Source organism: Panthera tigris, chromosome A1 (assembly GCF_018350195.1).
Source record: "Panthera tigris isolate Pti1 chromosome A1, P.tigris_Pti1_mat1.1, whole genome shotgun sequence".
NCBI lineage: Eukaryota > Metazoa > Chordata > Mammalia > Carnivora > Felidae > Panthera > Panthera tigris.
Window position 1 is genome coordinate 123,585,012 of NC_056660.1, and position 19,564 is coordinate 123,604,575.

Sequence of the window (19,564 nt, forward strand, 5' to 3'; positions counted from 1 at the left end):
TCCTATAAATTCTGCTTGTCCAGTGATAGGATCTAAAAGTTATTAAAACAATGTCAACTTAGAACCTTCTACCCTAGACTATTTTTTTTTAATATCAGTAGTTAGAAGTGCTTGATAGAGGCACAAATATACAAACTCTGCTATCTGGCTTATAGTATAGCCTTTGGGAAAGTATCAAGAGAAAACAAAAACTATATAGTTAACAAAGACTTAATGATCCTGGTTAATTTATTAGTGATCATTATTGAAAATGAAAGATTTAATGAGGGTTTATAATAAGAATAATGCTATAGTAGTAAGGAAATTTGGTTGTTTCTGTGGCATTGCAAAATAAAGGTAATAAAGTCATTTCTAAGAAATTTTAGATGAATGTCTAAATGATGATGTCTCTAATGAAATGTCTCTAATGATAATGATAAGCCTATTTTCAAAGAACTATGTAAATGTTACATCTGATTTATAAAAATAGGGTAGGTCTAATTTTTCATACCAAGAACATCTGGTAAAAAGATTAAGTGCAAATAGGATCTGCTTTTCTGTATTTATACAGAATGCCACATGTGAGTCTGGTGTACATCCCATTTGAGAACCACTAGCCTAGAAGGTGCTAGATTAAAATTAAGAAGTGAACTATTTCTTTTAATTAAAAAAATTATTTTATATATATTTACTTATTTAATGAATATAATTTATTGTCCAACTGGCTTACATACAATACACAATGGTCATCCCAACAAGTGCCCTCGAGAAAGAGCACGGGAGCCAGGGGAGAGGGGCAGAGTGGGGAGAGAGAGATTCTTAGGCAGGCTCCACACTCAGTGCAGAGTCCCATGCAGGGCTCAATCCCACGACCCTGGGATCAAGACCTGAGCTGAAATCAGGAGTTGGATGCTCAACTGACTGAGCCACTCAGGCACCCCTAAATATAAACATTTTAAATAATAAGTGAAATTATGACTGGCAACACTATGCTGTTGTATTAGGCACTGTGCCTCTAACCCTCTGATCAATACAGAAAAACTCTAGAGAGTTATTTCCTAAGTATTTTAGTCAATGTTTCTCCTGTAGGTGTAAACATATGGGCATTTATACATCTCCAGGGACTTCCCAGAAGGTATACATTTTGAAAGTATTTCCATAAAGTCTACATCTTACCTATGCTTTTTAACCTAGAGGAAGTTTAATATCTGTTCTGACTTGACAACTGTTGCCATTCAACTCTTAAAAATAGTAACACATCAAACAAGCCTAATTATTTTTAGCCTCTCTTTTATTTTTTAAGGTGAGATAACAAACTTTTGTGCTTTTCCTGGTGTTTTCTGAGAAATCACAATGATAGTTTAGATGGATTTTTTTTTCTTAATTTATGGTTCATTTTTAGAAAGGCAGAATCAAGAGTTGTCAGAGGAGAGTTGAACATTGGCTTAGTGTGGGATCATTGGTGGCTGAGAAACAGTACTTGGTTGCCAGTTTAATTAAGTGACAATAAAACCTTTAAAAATAAATATAGAAGGTAACATGATTGGTAAGAACCATAGCTCTTTCATAAATATAGTGCTTTTGCTGTTTTTTTTTTCCTTTAAATAACCAAAAAACATAATAAAGTCAGCACAGTCTCTGCTATATAAGCTGATTACAAGGAAAAGAAAGAATAAACTTTAATACTGTAATTACTGAAAATAGCTGTAAGTTATTTTCTGGAGTAAACTGACACGTCAGTTTAGGACAAAATGAGTGATCCCCGGGTCCCCTAAGACCTTCTCGTAGGATCTCTGAGGTAAAACAGTTTTCATTATTATACTGAGAATTATTTATTTTAACATAATATACATGCCAATAAGTATTTCAATTTTTTCTTGGTTTTAAGTTTTAATATGGTAAATTTAATAACTGAAAGTGTTTGGGATTGTCAATAATATAAGAATTTAAGAATTTAATGGGGCCACAGACCAAAATTTTGAGAGCTACTACAGTAGGGAAAAACTACTCTTTTTTTTTTTTTTTCCTTCAAAACAAAAGCACATACAGTTTCTATTTCTGTTTTTATTACTCCTTCTATAGTCTCACTTATGTTAATTATAACTTTTAACCATAGTAACTTCTGTTTCATAGAGGAAACTGGAGGCAGGAATGGGCATTTGAGAGATGTCAGACGTAAGTGTTGTAGCTGACTACCAGAGCTCATGAACTTTTTTTTCACTTTTTTTTTTTTTTAGTGTTTATTTTTGACAGAGCGAGTGAGCATGCACAAGCAGAGGAGGGGCAGAGAGAGAGGGAGACACAGAATCCGCAACAGGCTCCAGGCTCTGAGCTGTCAGCGCAGAGCTTGACGCAGGGCTCGGACTCACCAACAGTGAGATCATGACCTGGGCCAAAGTCGGATGCTTAACTGACAGAGCCACCCAGGTGCCCCTCATGAACTTTTTATACTACTTTTTTACGGCACACTTTGTTAAAGTATGAAAGTGCTGCAAATTTTTAAGTGGCAAAAATGAACATGTTTATTAACATGCCTCAAAGATATTGCATATGAAAAATAAGCAAAAGAACATGAAATTAGGTTTAGTAATTAATATGTGAGAATTCTAGTGATCACTAATTTACTCAATATAATCTACTCTTTTAAGTTACCTAAAGCTGAAGATGTTGGATATTATTTTCAGGATGACATTATGCAAAATATAAATACTGTTGAATAATGAATCAATTTACTGAACACAAGCTTGTTTTTATACTTTTAAGTCTTTAAAAAATTTTTTTTATTTTTGAGAGAGTGTAAGTGTGTGGGGACAGAGAGAAAGGGAGACAGAATTTGAAGTAGGCTTCATGCTTAGAGCTGTCAGCACAGAACCTGACGTGGGGCTAGAACCCACAAACCATGAGATCATAACCTGAGTCAAAGCTGGACCTTAATCGACTGAGGCCCTATGTTGTTATGCTCTTAAACATTATGGAGAATATTAGCTTATTTGGGTGGCTAACCTACATAGGCTAAGGAAAACCCAACTAAAATAAGGTGTTTGTATTATGTTTAAAACTGATAAATCAGAGAAAAGATGTGTGTTTTTTTAAACTGAAGTTATTAAATTAGTCTTGAGTTTATCTAAGATTTCACTTATGTGTACTTGTAATCTTAACTGTTTCAGATTTAATTCTTGTAGGAAGATTTTTTTTCAAAAACAGTTCAGTTTTAGAAATTCAGTTTTGTTATTCTCTTGGAATTTTAGGAATGTTTGCTTCTGTAAATTATTTTTCTGTTTTATTTAACTCAGTAAACCAAATCAGAATTAATTTGATAGACCTATAAGACACTTTTTAAAAGATGCTTTAATAGACTTTTATAATTTATTTTTTTTTCTAGTTTTGCTTCTCCCCTCTTCCTATTTTCTCCTTCTGCAGTAGTGATTAGATAATATTAGATCTTGTTCTGTCCTCCATATTTTGTAACCTCATTTTCATATTTTCTACTTGTTCTGGGTTGTATTCTAGATAGTCTGGGTAGTTATTCAGATTTACCATCACTTTTGCAGAAACTGATACTGGTACAGTGTATATGTATAGTTCCCTGCCATTTTGCTACCTGGGTGCATTTGTGTAATTAACACCAACATCAAGATCCAGAGCTACTACCTCACCACAAAGATATCCCTTGTGCTGTTTTTATAGCATACCCACCACTCCTACCCTCACTGCCTATCCCTATGTCCTCACAACCACTAATCTGTTTTCCATCTTTATAATATTATAATTTCAAAAATACTATGTAAATGGAATCATGCATATGTGACCTTTGAAATAGGTTTTTCCTTTCGCTGTAATGCCCTTAAGGTCATCAAGTTGTTGTGTCAGTGGTTGATTTCTTTGTATTGCTGAGGAGTATTCCATGGTATGGTTATACTTGTATTTTTGGTTCTTAGCCCTTCTGTCAATTTTATTCCTTTTAATTGTTAAATTTATACCATTTAGGTTCATTGCAATTATTAGAGGTTAGAGCTTAATCATTTCATTTTTTTTAATGTTTGTGCCATAGAACATTTATTTTTATGTGTGCCAGTAAACATGAAGAAGTTAGGTTTGATTTTACAAGACTCTGAAAAGGACTAAGTTCAGATTCGTCCATGACATTTGCCTATTTTTTTTTTTATTTCTTATTTTTAGTTATTTTTAAATTTTTGTCCAAGTTACTTAGCATATAGAGCAATAATTTCAGAAGTAGAATCCAGTGATTCATCCCCTACGTATAACACCCAATGCTTATCCCAGCAAGTGTTTTCCTTAATGTCCCTTACCCATTTAGCCCATCCCCCAGCCCACAACCCCTCCAGTAGCTCTGTTTGTTCTCTATATTTAAGAGTCTATTATTTAACCATTTCTATCTTCTTTTTGTTCCTTCTGTTTCTCATTTCTCTGTTGTTGTCTTCCTAGAATGTTTTTTAGAATTCAGTTTTGATTTTCCTACTTTTTTGAGTTTTTAAGTATATCTTAGCATAGCTTTGTTAGTGGTTGCTCTCAAGGCATTACACTGCACATAAATAATCACAGTGTGTCAGTACTGTTGTCTGTGTTGTGTCAGTTTGAGTGAAGTATAGATACCTTATCTCCCTTTGTGTTCCTTTATCCTCCCTTATTTATTTATTTACTTTTTTTTTTTTTTCCATAATAGTAAATGTATTCTTTAATCCCAGTCACCTATTTCACCCATTCATTCCCCACCTACTTCCCCTCTGGTAACCATCATTCTTTTCTCTGTAGTTAAGAGTCCTTCTTGATTTTTTTTTTCTCTTTTTTTCCCCCTTAGCTTGTTTGTTTTGTTTCTTAAATTCCACATATGAGTGAGATCACATAGTATTAGTCTTTCTCTGTTTTATTCGGCTTAGCATTATACTCATTAGCTCCTTCCACGTCATTGCAAATGGCAAGATTTCTTTTTTATGGATGAATAGTATTCCATGGTATGTATATACCACATCTTCTTTATCCATTAATCAATGGACAACTTGAGTTGCTTCCATAGTTTGGATATTGTAAATAATGCTGTAGTAAGCATAGGGGTACATGTATCCTTTTGAATTAGCATTTCTGTAATTTGTGGGTAAATACCCAGTAGTACAATTAATGGATTGTAGGGTAGTCCTATTTTTAATTTTTTGAGCAACCTCCATAGTCCATACTGTTTTTCATAGTGGCTGCACGAGTTTGCATTCCCACCAATGGTGAAAGAAGGTTCCTTTTTCTCCGCATCTTTACCAATACCTGTTTCTTTTGGTTTTGATTTTAGCCAGGATTCTGACAGGTGTGAGGCTTTTTAAAGAGGCTTTAAGAGATGTTGTAATTTAATTTTTTAATATTCTCCACAAGGTATTAACATAATTAATACATATAATAAAAAAATCCTTTCTGAATTACACATAAAGTGCTTTAGTTCTACCGCTTTAAGCCACAGTTCTACCACTTAACTTTCTGGGGTTAAGAATGACCCCAGAAATACAAAGAATTGCAATCTAGCTACTATTCTATTAGGAGAATAGTAGAATCTATTAGAATTATTTTTAGATTCTTAGTTGATTTTTACTTAGCTCACAATGGACTAACAAAATGGATACTCCATCACTTCTCACTCAACAGAAGAGAGATTTATAATTCATCTGTTTATAGAGATCACTGAATGGTCTGATCATAAAGCTAAATTTGCAATTATTGCTATCACCAGTGGTAGTATGACCTATTGTCTGAACTAGAACAAATACAAAATCATTAGGAAGAATTCTAGAGAAAGTCAGAGTTAAATTCTTATTGCCACTGGGATTCATACTGAAAACCAAGAAAAGAGATCAGGGCTTAAGTTGCTCAAGAGTGTTAAGTACTTGATACTATCAGTTGTATCAGTTTTGGCTTTGGGCATCTTATTGGATGACTTCCAAAACTGTGGAAAAATAATTGATAAAAAATCACTATTCTAATAATATGAAAATGACTATATCTCGAAGATTTAACTGATTTATTACTGTAGGAATCACTTGCCCTTTGATTTTTCTGCTTGATTTTTAACAGGTCTGAGAGTTAATGAAACACCACCTCTGAGCCTTTTTTTCTTATAGATCTCCTATTTCAGTTAATGTTAGTTCTGTTTTTCCAGTTACTCAGACACAGTCTTGGGAGTCCGCCTTCATTTCTTTCTTTAACTGCATATATCATTTCTGTTAGCAAAATCGTTTTGGTTCTAACATCAGAATTTATTCAGAATCCATTAAGTCCTTAGTTAAAACAAAGACCAGATCTTGTCACTTCTTTGTTCAAAACTTAGTGGCTTCCCTTCTCAAAATGAAGAAGTTTTTTTTCAAAGGCCTTCACGACTCTGTGTGACACAGCTGCCATTACTTCTCTGTCTTCATGTTCTGCTGTCCCTTGCTCACCCTACTCCAGCCAGACTCCTCATTGCTGTTCCTCACACGTGCCAAGCACGTTTCTCCCTCATAGCCTTGTTACTTGCTGTTCCCTCTACCCAAAATGTAGGGGTCACATGAGGGCCCCTGTGTGTGTGTGTGTGTGTGTGTGTGTGTGTTAGCACATAACTCCCATGTCTCTTAGCCTTTCCTTTATATTTGTCCTTCCCTGTGCCTTGATGTTCTTCCCCAAGTATCTCAGTAGTTTATTATTTTATTCTTAGTTCTACTTAGATGTCATCTAATTAAAAAGGGTACATCTAAAGTAGCCCTCTTGGGACTCTATTTATCCTTGTGGGTTTTTTTTTTTTTTTTTCCATTTTAGGGCTTATTGCATAATATTTATTATTTGCATCTCCACAATGAGAGCAGGGGCTTTGTTTTCTTTGCAGTATTTCCAACACCTGGAATAGTGACTGGCATCTCTTAGGCACTAAATATTTGTTGAATAAATGAAGCCAACTAATAGGGAAATGAGGGAGAAAAATTATGAACAGTAATACAGTCTTCTTTCCGTTAAGGCTATAAGTTACCTTCTTTCCTCTCCAACAGAGGGAGATTCCTTGTGTGAAAAAATCTCTGGCTCATGCTTGAAGTTCTACCAATTAAATTCTTTAAGCTAACTGGTAAATATTTTTGACTCATAAAATCCTAGGATAAAGTCACTTAGTTTTTTTGATAAATAATACCTTGGAAATAAAAAGGTTTGAATTAACAGAGAATGTTGAAACACAGAATGTTGCAGAATTTGTCAGCCTTGGGTTGGATGCCTTATAAATTGGGCAATCAAGGCAGAATGCAAGATTGGATTATCTCGGCAGGTAAGGAGCAAAGGCATTAATTTAATGAGTGGGAAATGAAGGTCCTGAGATGAATTTGGAACTGCCAAAAGTTGGCAGGTAGATACCATTTATCTTGCCCTTAGTCAGCTTTTTGGTGTTGGCCTGGGAGGGCAAAGGGCAAGCTCATTTTTTTAGTCCCTAAAGTAGAAAACAGTTCTGATACTTTATCTTTGACATTCATTCATTCAGGAAATATTTGGGCTGCTGTTACCTACCAGGCCTGGTCTTGGTCTTGGGAATACAGTGATGGATGAGACTATTTCCTACTAATACCTCCTGGCTTTTTTTTCCTTTTCCTAATTTCATAATTTCTGTGTTTATCACTGTTTCATTGTCTTGTAGGTGATGAAAGAACTATGGTTTTTGTTGAGACTAAGAAAAAAGCAGATTTTATTGCTACTTTCCTTTGTCAAGAAAAAATATCAACAACAAGTATTCATGGGTGAGTAGATTAATACGATTTCATAGTAGGGAGGTGACACTTGTATTTGTCATTTGCTAAGAAATAGCAGTGCGTGTAACTGACATGACATAATCCTAAGATTGGGATTCAGAATTCTCAAGATCTAAACTGTTAGTCATTTTAAGTTTTTATAAGAACTAAGAGGTGGGGATGGGTGAGTTAAAGGTTTGTCTTGGACTCCTCATCATGAGGAGTGGTAGCTTCTCAAGAGAACTCAGTAAGTTTTTCTCTTCTGCTGAATCCAATCTTTCTCTTGCTTGAAATTTTTTATTGAAGTGCATAAAAATGTCATATGAGCACAGCTTCATTGACACTTTACTCATGGATCTGAAATACTAATGAATATACAGAATTCTGAGATTATACTTAAACAATTTTTTTGAGAAAACATTCTAATCAAATAGTTGTGTATTGTCAAGACAAGTACGAGATTAATAGGTGAGATTTAATGTTTGTCACACTTGTTAAAAATTTTTTTTTTAAAGTTTATTTTTTGAGAGAGAGAGCGCACAAGTGGGGGAGGGACAGAGAGGGAGGAGGACAGAGGATCCAAAGCAGGCTCCATATTGACAGCAGAGAGTCCAATGTGGAGTTCAAACTAAAGAAATGTGAGATCATGACCTGAGCTGAAGTCAGATGCTTAACTGACTGAGCTGCTCAGATACCCTGATGTTTGTTTGTCTGACCTAAATTTGTGTTGTAGCACTCTGTACTACCTTTGTTACCTTACTTCATGTGCAAATGAGGATAATTGTTCCACCCTCAAAGTATTACTGTGAGAATTAAATAAAATGATGGCTTGAAAAAAATTAGTATAATACCTGGTATGTAAGAAGTAGATAGCAATGTTGATTGCTGCTATTTTTACTGTTACTGAAAACATGTTGAACTTGAATGGTTCATTGTAGTAATTTTTTTAATGTTTATTAATTTTAGTGAGAGAGAGAGAGAGAGCACATGTGAGCAGGAAAGGGCCAGATAGAGAGGGGGGGAGAGAGAATCCCAAGTAGGCTCTGTACTGTCAGTGCAGAGCCTGATGTGGGGCTCAAAATCATGAACCGTGAGATCATGACCTGAGCAGAAATCCAGAGTCAAACACTTAACCGACTCAGACACCTAGACACCCCCACTGTAATAATTTTTTAAGAGCTGTCCTGACACATGCTTTCTTTGATTTCTAGTGACCGAGAACAGAGAGAGAGAGAGCAAGCTCTGGGAGATTTTCGCTGTGGAAAGTGCCCAGTTCTTGTTGCTACTTCAGTAGCTGCCAGGGGGCTGGATATTGAAAATGTTCAACATGTTATCAATTTTGATCTTCCTTCTACCATTGATGAATATGTTCATCGAATTGGACGTACTGGTCGTTGTGGAAATACTGGCAGAGCTATTTCCTTTTTTGATCCTGATTCAGATAACCATTTGGCACAGCCTTTAGTGAAAGTACTGTCAGATGTAAGTTTTAAATGTTTAAAACTGAATGGATATTATTCTATCATTGAAAGTAGACCTTGTATATCTATGTATATTGAGGAAAAGTAAACTTCTGTAATCTTTGAGACTAGATGCATATTGAATATGAAGTTAATAATTTCTTTTTTTAGGCTCAACAGGATGTTCCTGCATGGTTGGAAGAAATTGCCTTTAGTACATATGTTCCTGCCTTCAGTGGTAGTGCAAGAGGAAATGTATTTGCATCAGTTGATACTAGAAAGGTTAGTTGAGGGGAAAAATTTAGAACTTGGCTTCCAGTTACTCTTTGTGAATGTTGTAGTTAATATTGTGAAGTAACAATAACGTTTAATAATTATCTTGTTATTTTTTATACTTAAAAGTTTAATATTTCTTAAAGTTTTATGTATGTATGTATTTTTGGTCTTAAAAGTGAGGAATAATATAACCTTTCAATTCACGCTCAAACATCCCTCCTTTCTCAAATTTGCTGGCATTTACAGCTCCTTTGGATTCTTCTGAATTTCCTGTAAGAATTCCTTGTTTTTAGAGTTCTGACAGTATTATTAAGTAAGACGGAATACTAGAGATAGTGAGTTGCATGTCCTTTTTGATGTGTCTGTTTATAGGCAGCACCACTTTTATACAGCAACAGTGAATGCACTAACCATTAAATATTTATGCTTATTTATTAAGGTATAGAGCTTTCAGTTTTTCCATCTGCCAAAACTACTGATTCAAGAAAGATTTTCTTGAAATATTTTATGTAATTTAGACTACCCAGGTTCATATGGGCCTTTATCAAATGGATTAAATTTAGTGAGAATCCAGTCTTTTATATTTTTTGGGAAAACATGGTGGGAAGTTTGAGTACCTTCTCTGAGTCTGGGAATGTAATTTGAGGGATATCATAAAATTAAATCTTTCTTTCTTTCTTTCTTTTTAAAGAATTACCAGGGCAAGAATACTTTGAACACAGCAGGGTTTTCTTCTTCACAAGCTCCCAATCCAGTAGACGATGAGTCATGGGATTAAAGCTAAAACATCCTTCAAGTTTGTGGTACAGTTTTGATGCAGAGAAGAAAATAGTTTTGATTTTTGAGTTTAACAGAAGTGCAAAACCTGACACTCTATTATCTTCTGTCCTTCTGTTCTTATTCCTACCCTTAAAAAAAAATTCTTGCTGACTAGTTATGTGAAATACTAAAAATTAACAACATTGCGGTTACTGATATAAATGGTGTTAACTGGAAAGATTAAAGCATTCTGAATGTCTTGCTTATTTCTAGTGTATTCTTCAGGGGTTTTAAACATGTTTCATGTCTAAATACATAGTCTTAGTGTGGTGTTTATTGATCCTAAAACAAGCAGTAGGATTTATGACAAACTTTTATTTAGAAACTGAGTCTCCTTTTTTTGCTTAAAAAGGAGCCTTTAAAGCAATAGTGTGTCACTGAAATTTGGTAACATGATTTTCATGTAACAGACAGTGAAAGACATAAGCCTTGAAGGTGATTTTGACTTTAGGTCATCACATATGTGATGAAAATGGTTAAATGCAATGTGAACTCTGTACACAATGACGTAACAAATGTTTGTTTTTACTCTGTACAGACTTTCCTTGAAAATAAAGGATGAAACACTTTGCCCCCTTAGTTTTCTAACAGCATTTAAAATTTTTCTTTGTTGCATATCATAGTTCTCCTGTATTTTGAAATTTTGAGCCTTGTAAAACCAATGAAGTGAACAAGGTATTACATAAATTAAATATTAATGTATGATATACATTCATACACAAATAGTGAAAATCATTATTTGAACTCAAACTATATAAACAAAAAACAATACTGTTCACTTTTGCCACAATTAATTTTTTGATATTTTAAGAACAATGAGGGAAAGAATCTTTTTTTTCATTTACTAATGTATATCTTAAATATGTCTAGAATGTAAGTAGTTCTTAATAAATCATTAAGTAAATGAACCAAAACATTAAGACATGGAACAAGTAAGAATTAGGGAGACAAAAAATTAACCATTACAAATGTTTGTTATCATTAACTTAAAATATCCAAAGCAACATGTCCTCAACATATATCTTGTTACATGAATTTGGTTTATAATTAAGGCATCACACATGAAAAGAGAAGGTCTGTTTAACACATGTTTTTAGGATTAGTTAGATACCTACCCCATGCCATAGTCAACATCAGTTCCATGTGCATTACTAAAAGTTAGAACTACAAAAAATACAGTTAAGTATGAAAGCTTTGAATTGGGGATGAGAGTTGAATTTAAACTCAGAAGTCAGAAATCCCAAAGGATTTGTGCACAAAAGGATGAGTTGCTTATTTAACGAGTAAACAACAAAGAAAAATATGACAATGATTACAATGATTACAGTGACTACAATGTATTATCAGTGAGTAGTTCATGATAATGTGGATATGTAGGAATACCTTAGAGGAATGCACAAAGAACAAACAGACAACTCAAGGGAAGTTCAAGTAATGAAAATATGGGGAATATTTAACATGTACTGTGTAATCTCATTTCTGGGAAAGGTTAAATTAAGGAAAGCATTGGTGTCATTACTCATAGTACCTGTGTGTCTTAATTTTCTCCTCCAGTTTGTTTTGTTTACAAAGGGTATTTACAGGCCATTTGTCTTTTTTGTTTGTTTCTTTTTTTAAATGTTTTATTTATTTCTGAGAGAGAGAGTGTGTGCAAGCAGGGGACGGGCAGAGAGAGAGAGGGAGACACAGAATCTGAAGCAGGCTCCAGGATCACAGAGCCTGATGCAGGACTGGAACCCACAAACCGTGAGATCATGACGTGGGCTGAATCTGGACACCCAACCGATTGAGCCACCCAGGCGCCCCTTTTTTCTGTTTCTTGAAAGAGCTTTTGGTCATACCTGGCCTGATTGCTTTAAAAATATTTTTGAATTTGCATGATTTGTCAAATTACCATAATAGCATTACTGAATCAGTATAAAAAAGGAAATAAAATTGTACCAGTTACAGTATCATTACAAACCCACTGTTAATGTCCCCATGTTCAATTACTTTCTGCATTTCTAGGTATAAATTTGAATGATTTCTTTAAAATACATCAAAGTAACAGGTACAGGTATGATTAGAAAATAAAATGCTATTGAAGAGTTTATAATAGGAAGAAGTATTCTGCCTCTTTCTTTCAAATTGCTATTTCACATCCCATGTTCAATGGTCTTTCACCATTTCTGGTAGTTGGTATCATATGTTTTATTTTTATCTCACCAAGCTGAGATTTCTCTTGGCTTTCTGTATAATAGGTAAAGATTTAACTGACCTCAGTCTTCTTGGGTAATTTTAATATAGTTATAAGTATACTTTGTGAGGTGATGGTAAAGTCACCCTTTCTCTTCTCTCTGTTAGGGCTTTTACAGTGTATCAACTTCAAACTGTACATTAACATTTCCAGAGTTAACACTTCCACTCTATTCTAATAACCATAAAGTTTCTCTTTTATATTTATATGTTGGTTCTAAAATTGGAAATCAACAGGCAGGGTTTACATAAATAAAAACTTAAAAAATAAGAAAAACAGAGGAAAATATTGTTTGCTGAATGGACCAATTAACACAGTTTGATTTCCTTTTTTTAAATTTATTTTTCCAATTTTATGATCTCTGTTGTGTTTCCTAGAAGAATTCTAAATGTCAGGGTCAAACGAAAATTGATCAAAACCATTCCACATACTAATTTGCTTTAAACTTGAATCGTAGTCTCTTTGAGCAGTTTTACCTTTGAGCAATTTTACCCTTCGGTTTGTCTTTGTTTTTTCTTTCTGGGAGAAGAAACATGCTCTTTTCACCATATCATTACCTTTCTGGGTTACTGTATTGACTCCAAAAGATACTGATATTTCTAAATTTTTTGAGTGGGCTTTTTAATTCTGGCTAGTAGTTGGTGTGTTTAGCAGATCATTCTTTTCTGGACCTGAAAGTGTTTTGTACATTGTCTCATAATTTTTCCTAAGTTTTCTTTCTTCTGTCTATATCCTATCTCTCATGTTTTTTGTCTTTTGGCTTGTTATGTTCTGGTAGAATTTTTACTATTTTTTAACCCTCTGATTTTTAAAAGCAATTTCTTATTTCCAAGGGCAATCTTATTTTCCTCTGTTTTTCTTATTTTTTAAGTTTTTATTTATTTTTAATTTTTTTTAACGTTTATTTATTTTTGAGACAGAGAGAGACAGAGCATGAACAGGGGAGGGTCAGAGAGAGGGAGGGAGGCACAGAATCTGAAACAGGCTCCAGGCTCTGAGCTGTCAGCACAGAGCCCGACACGGGGCTTGAACTCACGGACCATGAGATCATGACCTGAGCTGGAGTCGGACGCTTAACCGACTGAGCCACCCAGGCGCCCCAAGTTTTTATTTATTTAATCTGTACACCCAGAATGGGTTCAAACCCACAACCCTGAGATCAAGAGTTGCAGTGCTCTTCCAACTGAGCCAGCCAGGCACCCCTCTTCTGTTTTTTGAAATGTTGTTTAATAGTGAATTTTCTGCTTCACTTAGGAATTTAACCTGAAATTTTTTTTTTCTTTTTCTTTCTTTCTTTTTTTCTTTTTTTTAACATTCACCAGTTCTGCTGCTTGGCATCAGAAATCTTAAGCCTTCATCAGTTTGTAAGTTGTATGTTTATTGAATGCTAGCTTTACTCAGATACAGCGATGTCTACCTTTCCCAGCAGGGCCTACAGGTTAAGTGCTCTTCTGTCTCTCTAAATTTTTTTTACATGTTTTATTCTTGAGAGAGAGAGAGAGAGAGAGAGAGAGAGAGAACGAACCAATGGATGAATGGGGGAGGGGCAGAGTCACAAAGGGACTCAGAATCCGGAGCAGACTCCAGGCTCTGAGCTGTCAGAACAGGGCACAATGCAGGGCTCTAACTTAGAAGCTGTGAGATCATGACCTGAGCCGAATTTGGTGCCCAACTGACTGAAGCACCCAGGAGTCCTTGTGTCTCTTTAATTCTACAATCACAGCTTGTTCTCTAAAGAAGGCATAGGTTGGGATGTGAACAATAAAGCTTAGCTTTTCTTTCCTAGAGGCTTGTGCATTTTTAATGAGCCAAAGACTCTGGTCTAAACCAAAGTAGGAAGCTCAAAATGTGGAATATGAAGCATAATGTGAAAGTTTGGGAATAATGGTGATGCAGTAGCAAATAAAGGTGAAGAGTGGTCCTGATTACAATTAGGGTAAACTTGCTTACTTCATCTGTCCCTACATTCTTGAAGTGGAGTAGCTATGGCTTTTCTGATTTACGTTTTTCAGCATTGATAACTTGTGTATATAGAGCAGATGGCTTGGTGGGATGTTTACTCTTCCAACCCTGCCCATAACTTTACACTTACCCAGTTTGCATACTTAACGGTTTTATTTATCCGATAATTTGGGAGAAGGCAGCTTTTCATTTTTTTTGGTTTGTGTGCTCTTCACAGATTTTTAAATGTGTTGAAGATAGGGTACCTATGTAGTCTTTAAGTTCTGAGAGACCTTTTTCAGTCGCTCGCCAGCGTGCGGCTGCTATCTGTGGTTGGCAGACGTTGCTTTTGCTTGCTATCAGCATCTATCGGCATGATCCCCTCCTCCGCCCCCCCCCCCGCCCCGCCCCACGCTGCTCCCTGCCCTTTCGCACCCCTTGCCTAACTGCGTGCCTAATACATCTTTTGTAAATATTAGCCCAGCATTGTGCCCCGAGATCCTGAGGAAAGGAACTCTCAGCATCCAACCAGGAGAGAGCCGAGCCTGGGCACGCAGGCGGCGGTGGCCACTGTGAAGCTGCCAGTGCTGCGAAGCAGTTTCCGCCTGCGTCCGGGCTTCTGGAGGCGGCTCCCAGGTGCGGCCCCAACCTGTGGTTCTTCCGCTCTCCAGGACCTGGCAGAGCTCATTCCGAGGCCCGGAAATGACAGCTAGCGAGGGCGTGGGGCAAAGGGAGCCTTCGGGTGGAGTAGGAGGCTGGCCTGAAGGGACCCAGGGAGCTGAACCGCCGCGGAAGGGTGCCTGCATGGGCGACGGTTGCACTGGAGGTGGGATGGCACTGTAGGCTGTCCTTGGGACTCTCCCTTTAGCATTCCTAAACTTTCTGGATCACATCTACAGAGCCCAATGGTACATTAAATCTCAGGGCTCTTATCAGCCTCTCTCAAATCCATTTATACCCCCAACCAAAGGGTTCAGAACAGCAGATTTAAGACTCCTACTCTAGAGAATATACGGTAGTGCCATGAGGAATTCATGTCAAGAGAGGACAGTACAGACGCTGAAATAGAAGTGAGCAAATGATGTGGCCTCAAGTTTGGGGGCTGGAGATTCAGGTAAATTCCTTAATCCTTTAAATGATTGATTGTTTTGCTGTAATTTAGGGAATAATTGTCAAATCATCAAAGTGGGGTATTGGAATTACTTTTCTGTGGGGGATTTTGAGTGTGAGAATTCGTAAAAGGATTTTTTGTCTCCATTAGTTAGTGTGTTCTGCAGCTGGAGTCTAATGTGTTTGTGGGATTCTTTTTCACTATTCCAGGGACAAAAACCACCTTTTCTTCTCCTGAATATATGAGCTTATTAATTATCCCAAAGTCTTGGATATGTCCATTTTAATTTGATTTTTGTCTTCGTTTTGGAAGGGGGGTTACAATGTAGGGGATTAAAACACTCTCAACAGAAATCCAAACACTTTATTTAAAAGCTTACATGTGTTGGAGGAGAAGCTCATATAGCAAGGTAGGCATGATGCTTCAAAATAAATAACTAGTTGGAATAACCTTAACATTGGCTTTATTTGTTGACATGTGTGGTGCCTAGTTCTATCAGTGATCTGCTTTAGGCCTTGGTTTGCTTATATATAAAAATAAGACAATAACTGGGTTTTTTTCCATGTTCATCTCTAATCAATGAAGAAGTCACACAATGCATGCATTGAAGTGTTTTTTAATAGAGGCAGTCTGAAGACTGTGTAAGAATGCAGAGTATCATAGCTAAATGTTGGTATAGTTGTATTTTGATGTTCAAGTCTTATTCTAGTATTGCACTAGCTGCTTTATCAGTGTTAAATGTACAGTTGAGAAACAAGTCAGATCACATCTGCAGCTATAGTGGTTGAATCTCTTTGTAAATATTACATGGGCATGAGTGATGCTTGTTAATTGACTGTTCTGGCATCTTTATACTTCTTCTTTTCATTTTTTCATCGTCCTTTAGATGTTCCACCACTGAAGATTTATTCATGATAATTCACACGTGGTAATGAGCCAGTGTGTTCTTGCCAGGTAAATGTAATGCAGGTTCTGACAGTTTCATCTTAAAATGTTTGTTGAATTATATTACTGGGTTACCAGTCATCTGTGTTTGTAGAAAGTTTGGTTCCAGTAATTTTTTTTCAATTCTGTAAACAGAAGTATTGTTGATATAGTGTCACAAAGTTAATACCACCATTTGATATAGAATGCAGGACCAAAACAAGTACATTTTATCATAGTGTGTGTATTAGATATAAAATACATAGAGTGATGCTGATTGCCTGTTTAAACAAAGTTCTAAAGAGACCTTGTAGTTTTCTCATCTGTGTATGTAATTTGGTAGGAAAATGAACCCTACTGTAGTGAAAAGACTCAAACTGACCTAAGTTCAAACCCAGCTCAACAACTTACTAATAATTGTGTGCTCTGAAACAAGTTAACTTTTTAATTTTTGAACTTGAAACAAAATTTACATATAATCAGAGACACAAATCTTAAGTATATGGCTTAAATTTTTACTGCATATATTTCTCAACATCACCCAAATCAAGATATCTATCACTTATATGACCTTCTTGCCCCTTTCCAGTTGAATTCCTACCCAGAGGTTATAACTATTCTGATTTTTGTTACCATAGTTAGATTTGCCTGTTCTTGAACTTGATATAAATGGAATCATAGAGCTTGCCCTGTTTTGTGTCTGGCTTTTTGTCCAACGTAAAACCTGTGAAATTTATCCATGTTGGTTTGTGTATCACTAGTTTGTTCATTTTTTTTATTCTGTCATATGAATACATTACAAATTGTTTTTCCAGTTTCTTGTTGATGGGCATTTCATTTGTTCACAATTTTTTATGAATAAAGTGTCTATGAATATTGTGCAAGTCTTTTGGTACATAAGCACTCAATTCTCCTAGGGGTGGAATTGCTGGGTCATAAAGTAGGTTTGTGTTTAACTTTATTAGAAACAGCCAAAGAGTTTTCTAAAGTGGTTGTACTATTTAACGTGGCCACCAGCATTTTAAGACTATTTCATTTGCTCAACATTCTCACTATCACTTAGTATTGCCAGTATTACTATTTCTAGCTATTAATGTGGTTTTAATTCATATTTACCTGGTGGTTAGTGATGTTGAGTGCCTTTTCATATGCCTGTTGGGCATATTTGTGTCTCTACACCTGTTTACATTTCTACCTAGTCAGGTTTTGCAAACCATATACCATGAGTGGTATAAGAGAGTGGAGAAAAAATGGAATTAAGAGAGATGGGGTGCTATCTTGCTCAATAGTGACAGCAAGATATGTGGAAGTGTTTTGTCCTTAGGTTAAATAACAGTCCTTTGGGTCACTGACTGTATCTATTAGGGTGACCCTACCTGTTGCTAACCCCTAAAACTTCAGTGACTTATGATAGATTTACTTTTTTTTGCCCACCTTGACTGTCCAAGGAGCATATTCCCAGTAGGTAGGTTGCCTCTCAACTATTTACTTAGAATTCCGGGATTCTTCCATCATGTAGATCTGTAATCTTTGATACATGGCTTACAAGGTCTTTATGCTTCTCTTCATCAAGCTAGAGAACGGAAGAGAGTGGAGGCAGAGGAAGGATGACAAGGACATATGGAAGATTTTGATGGGTCAGGCAAGGAAATGGCATATACATCTCTTTTCACATTCTACTGTTGAGAACTTAATTGAATGTAACTGTAAGGGAGCTTGGAAAAGTAGTCTTCTTCTGTGTGCCCAGGAAGCTGGGAATCAGCCAGCAGTCTCTGCCAATACTGATGAAATGATATGTTCTCAGGAATAGTCAATTGATTTCTGTATTAAACTGAGTCAGGACAAAAACTAACTTCTTGATATCCTTCAAATAGCAATGAATCTATGTAAACTTATAAATAAGGCATTTCTCATTCTTTTTGTGTACCCTCACAGTGCTGTAGGAGTTGGAGAGTGACCATTAGAAGTACAGATAATGATAATTTAATGAGTCCATTATGTGACGGTTAAAATACTTTGTTGAAAGCTCTTTTCCATTTTATTCATTTAATATGTCATATTTATAAAATAAATGTAATTTAGAATAAGGTAATTACTTTGTCCTTTAGTAATATTTCAGGACTTTGTGATTTTAAAACTTTAAAAACTCCCTTAAACCATTTTTTTTGAGACTTAATAGAAAATGACTCCTGATACTGTCCTTGCGGAAATGCAAAGCTCTTTGACACTTTCCCTTAAGTTTCTAAGATGTTCCTAATATGTTGGAGTTGCTGAGTCATTGCCCTGTTCTTCTTTTATTAAGTTCTAAACCAGTAAGACATGGATTGCCTTGAATCATCTAAGCCCTGGGTCAGCAGTCTTTCTAGCTCTTAAGAGTCCAGTGCACATCATTGTTAGAAGGAGTAGGGAGAAGAAAACAAGGGAAGAAAGAAGGGAACAGAAAGAAAATGCGTGTATGCAGTAGAGCTTCTTAAGTTGTTCCGTGTTTAAGCTTTTAGGGGCAAAGTATTGCTCTACAGCAGTCCTGTACTTTAGAAATATAACGTGAGCCATATATGTAATCAGTATATCCCAAATATCATTTCAACATTTAATCTTTATAAGAATTAGATATTATAAATTTTCTTTGTACTAAATCTTTGAAATCCACTACACCATATTATAATTACCTCATATCTCATTAAATTTTTTTAATGTTTATTTATTTTTGAGAGAGTGAGATAGAGTGCAAATGGGAGAAGGGCAGAGAGAGAGGGAGATCCAGAATCCGAAGCGGGGTCCTGGCTCTGAGGTGTCAACACAGAGCCTGATGTGGGGCTCAAACTCATGAACCGTTAGATCATGACCTGAGCCGAAGTTGGATGCTTAACCAACTGAGCCACCCAGATACCCCCACAACTCATTTTAGATGTGGTTTTCATTGGAAATTATTTAGTCTTTGTAAAATAGACTTAATATATTAGGATTCACATATGTACTATAGATACCCAAGTTGTTCCAAACATACTTAGAAAAGTTTCCAGTAGGTGAGATAATTCTAAGATTTTAATTTTAATTAGATTAAGAATTCAGTTTTTCA

At 35.6% G+C, this 19,564-nt stretch overlaps 1 protein-coding gene across 7 annotated transcripts in view; it reads left to right on the forward strand.

The window, feature by feature from the left end:
• Window positions 1-10,479, forward strand: part of DDX4 (DEAD-box helicase 4) — a 91,617-nt gene extending 81,138 nt beyond the window's left edge. For all 7 annotated transcript variants that reach the window (XM_042986899.1, XM_042986927.1, XM_007079933.2 and 4 more), the window contains 4 exons: window positions 7,628-7,727; window positions 8,930-9,200; window positions 9,350-9,460; window positions 10,146-10,479. In XM_042986899.1, the coding sequence (XP_042842833.1) occupies window positions 7,628-7,727; window positions 8,930-9,200; window positions 9,350-9,460; window positions 10,146-10,232 (569 nt within the window). In that variant the 3' untranslated portion in view covers window positions 10,233-10,479. The remainder of the gene's footprint in view (window positions 1-7,627; window positions 7,728-8,929; window positions 9,201-9,349; window positions 9,461-10,145) is intronic.
• The last annotated feature ends 9,085 nt before the right edge of the window (window positions 10,480-19,564 follow it).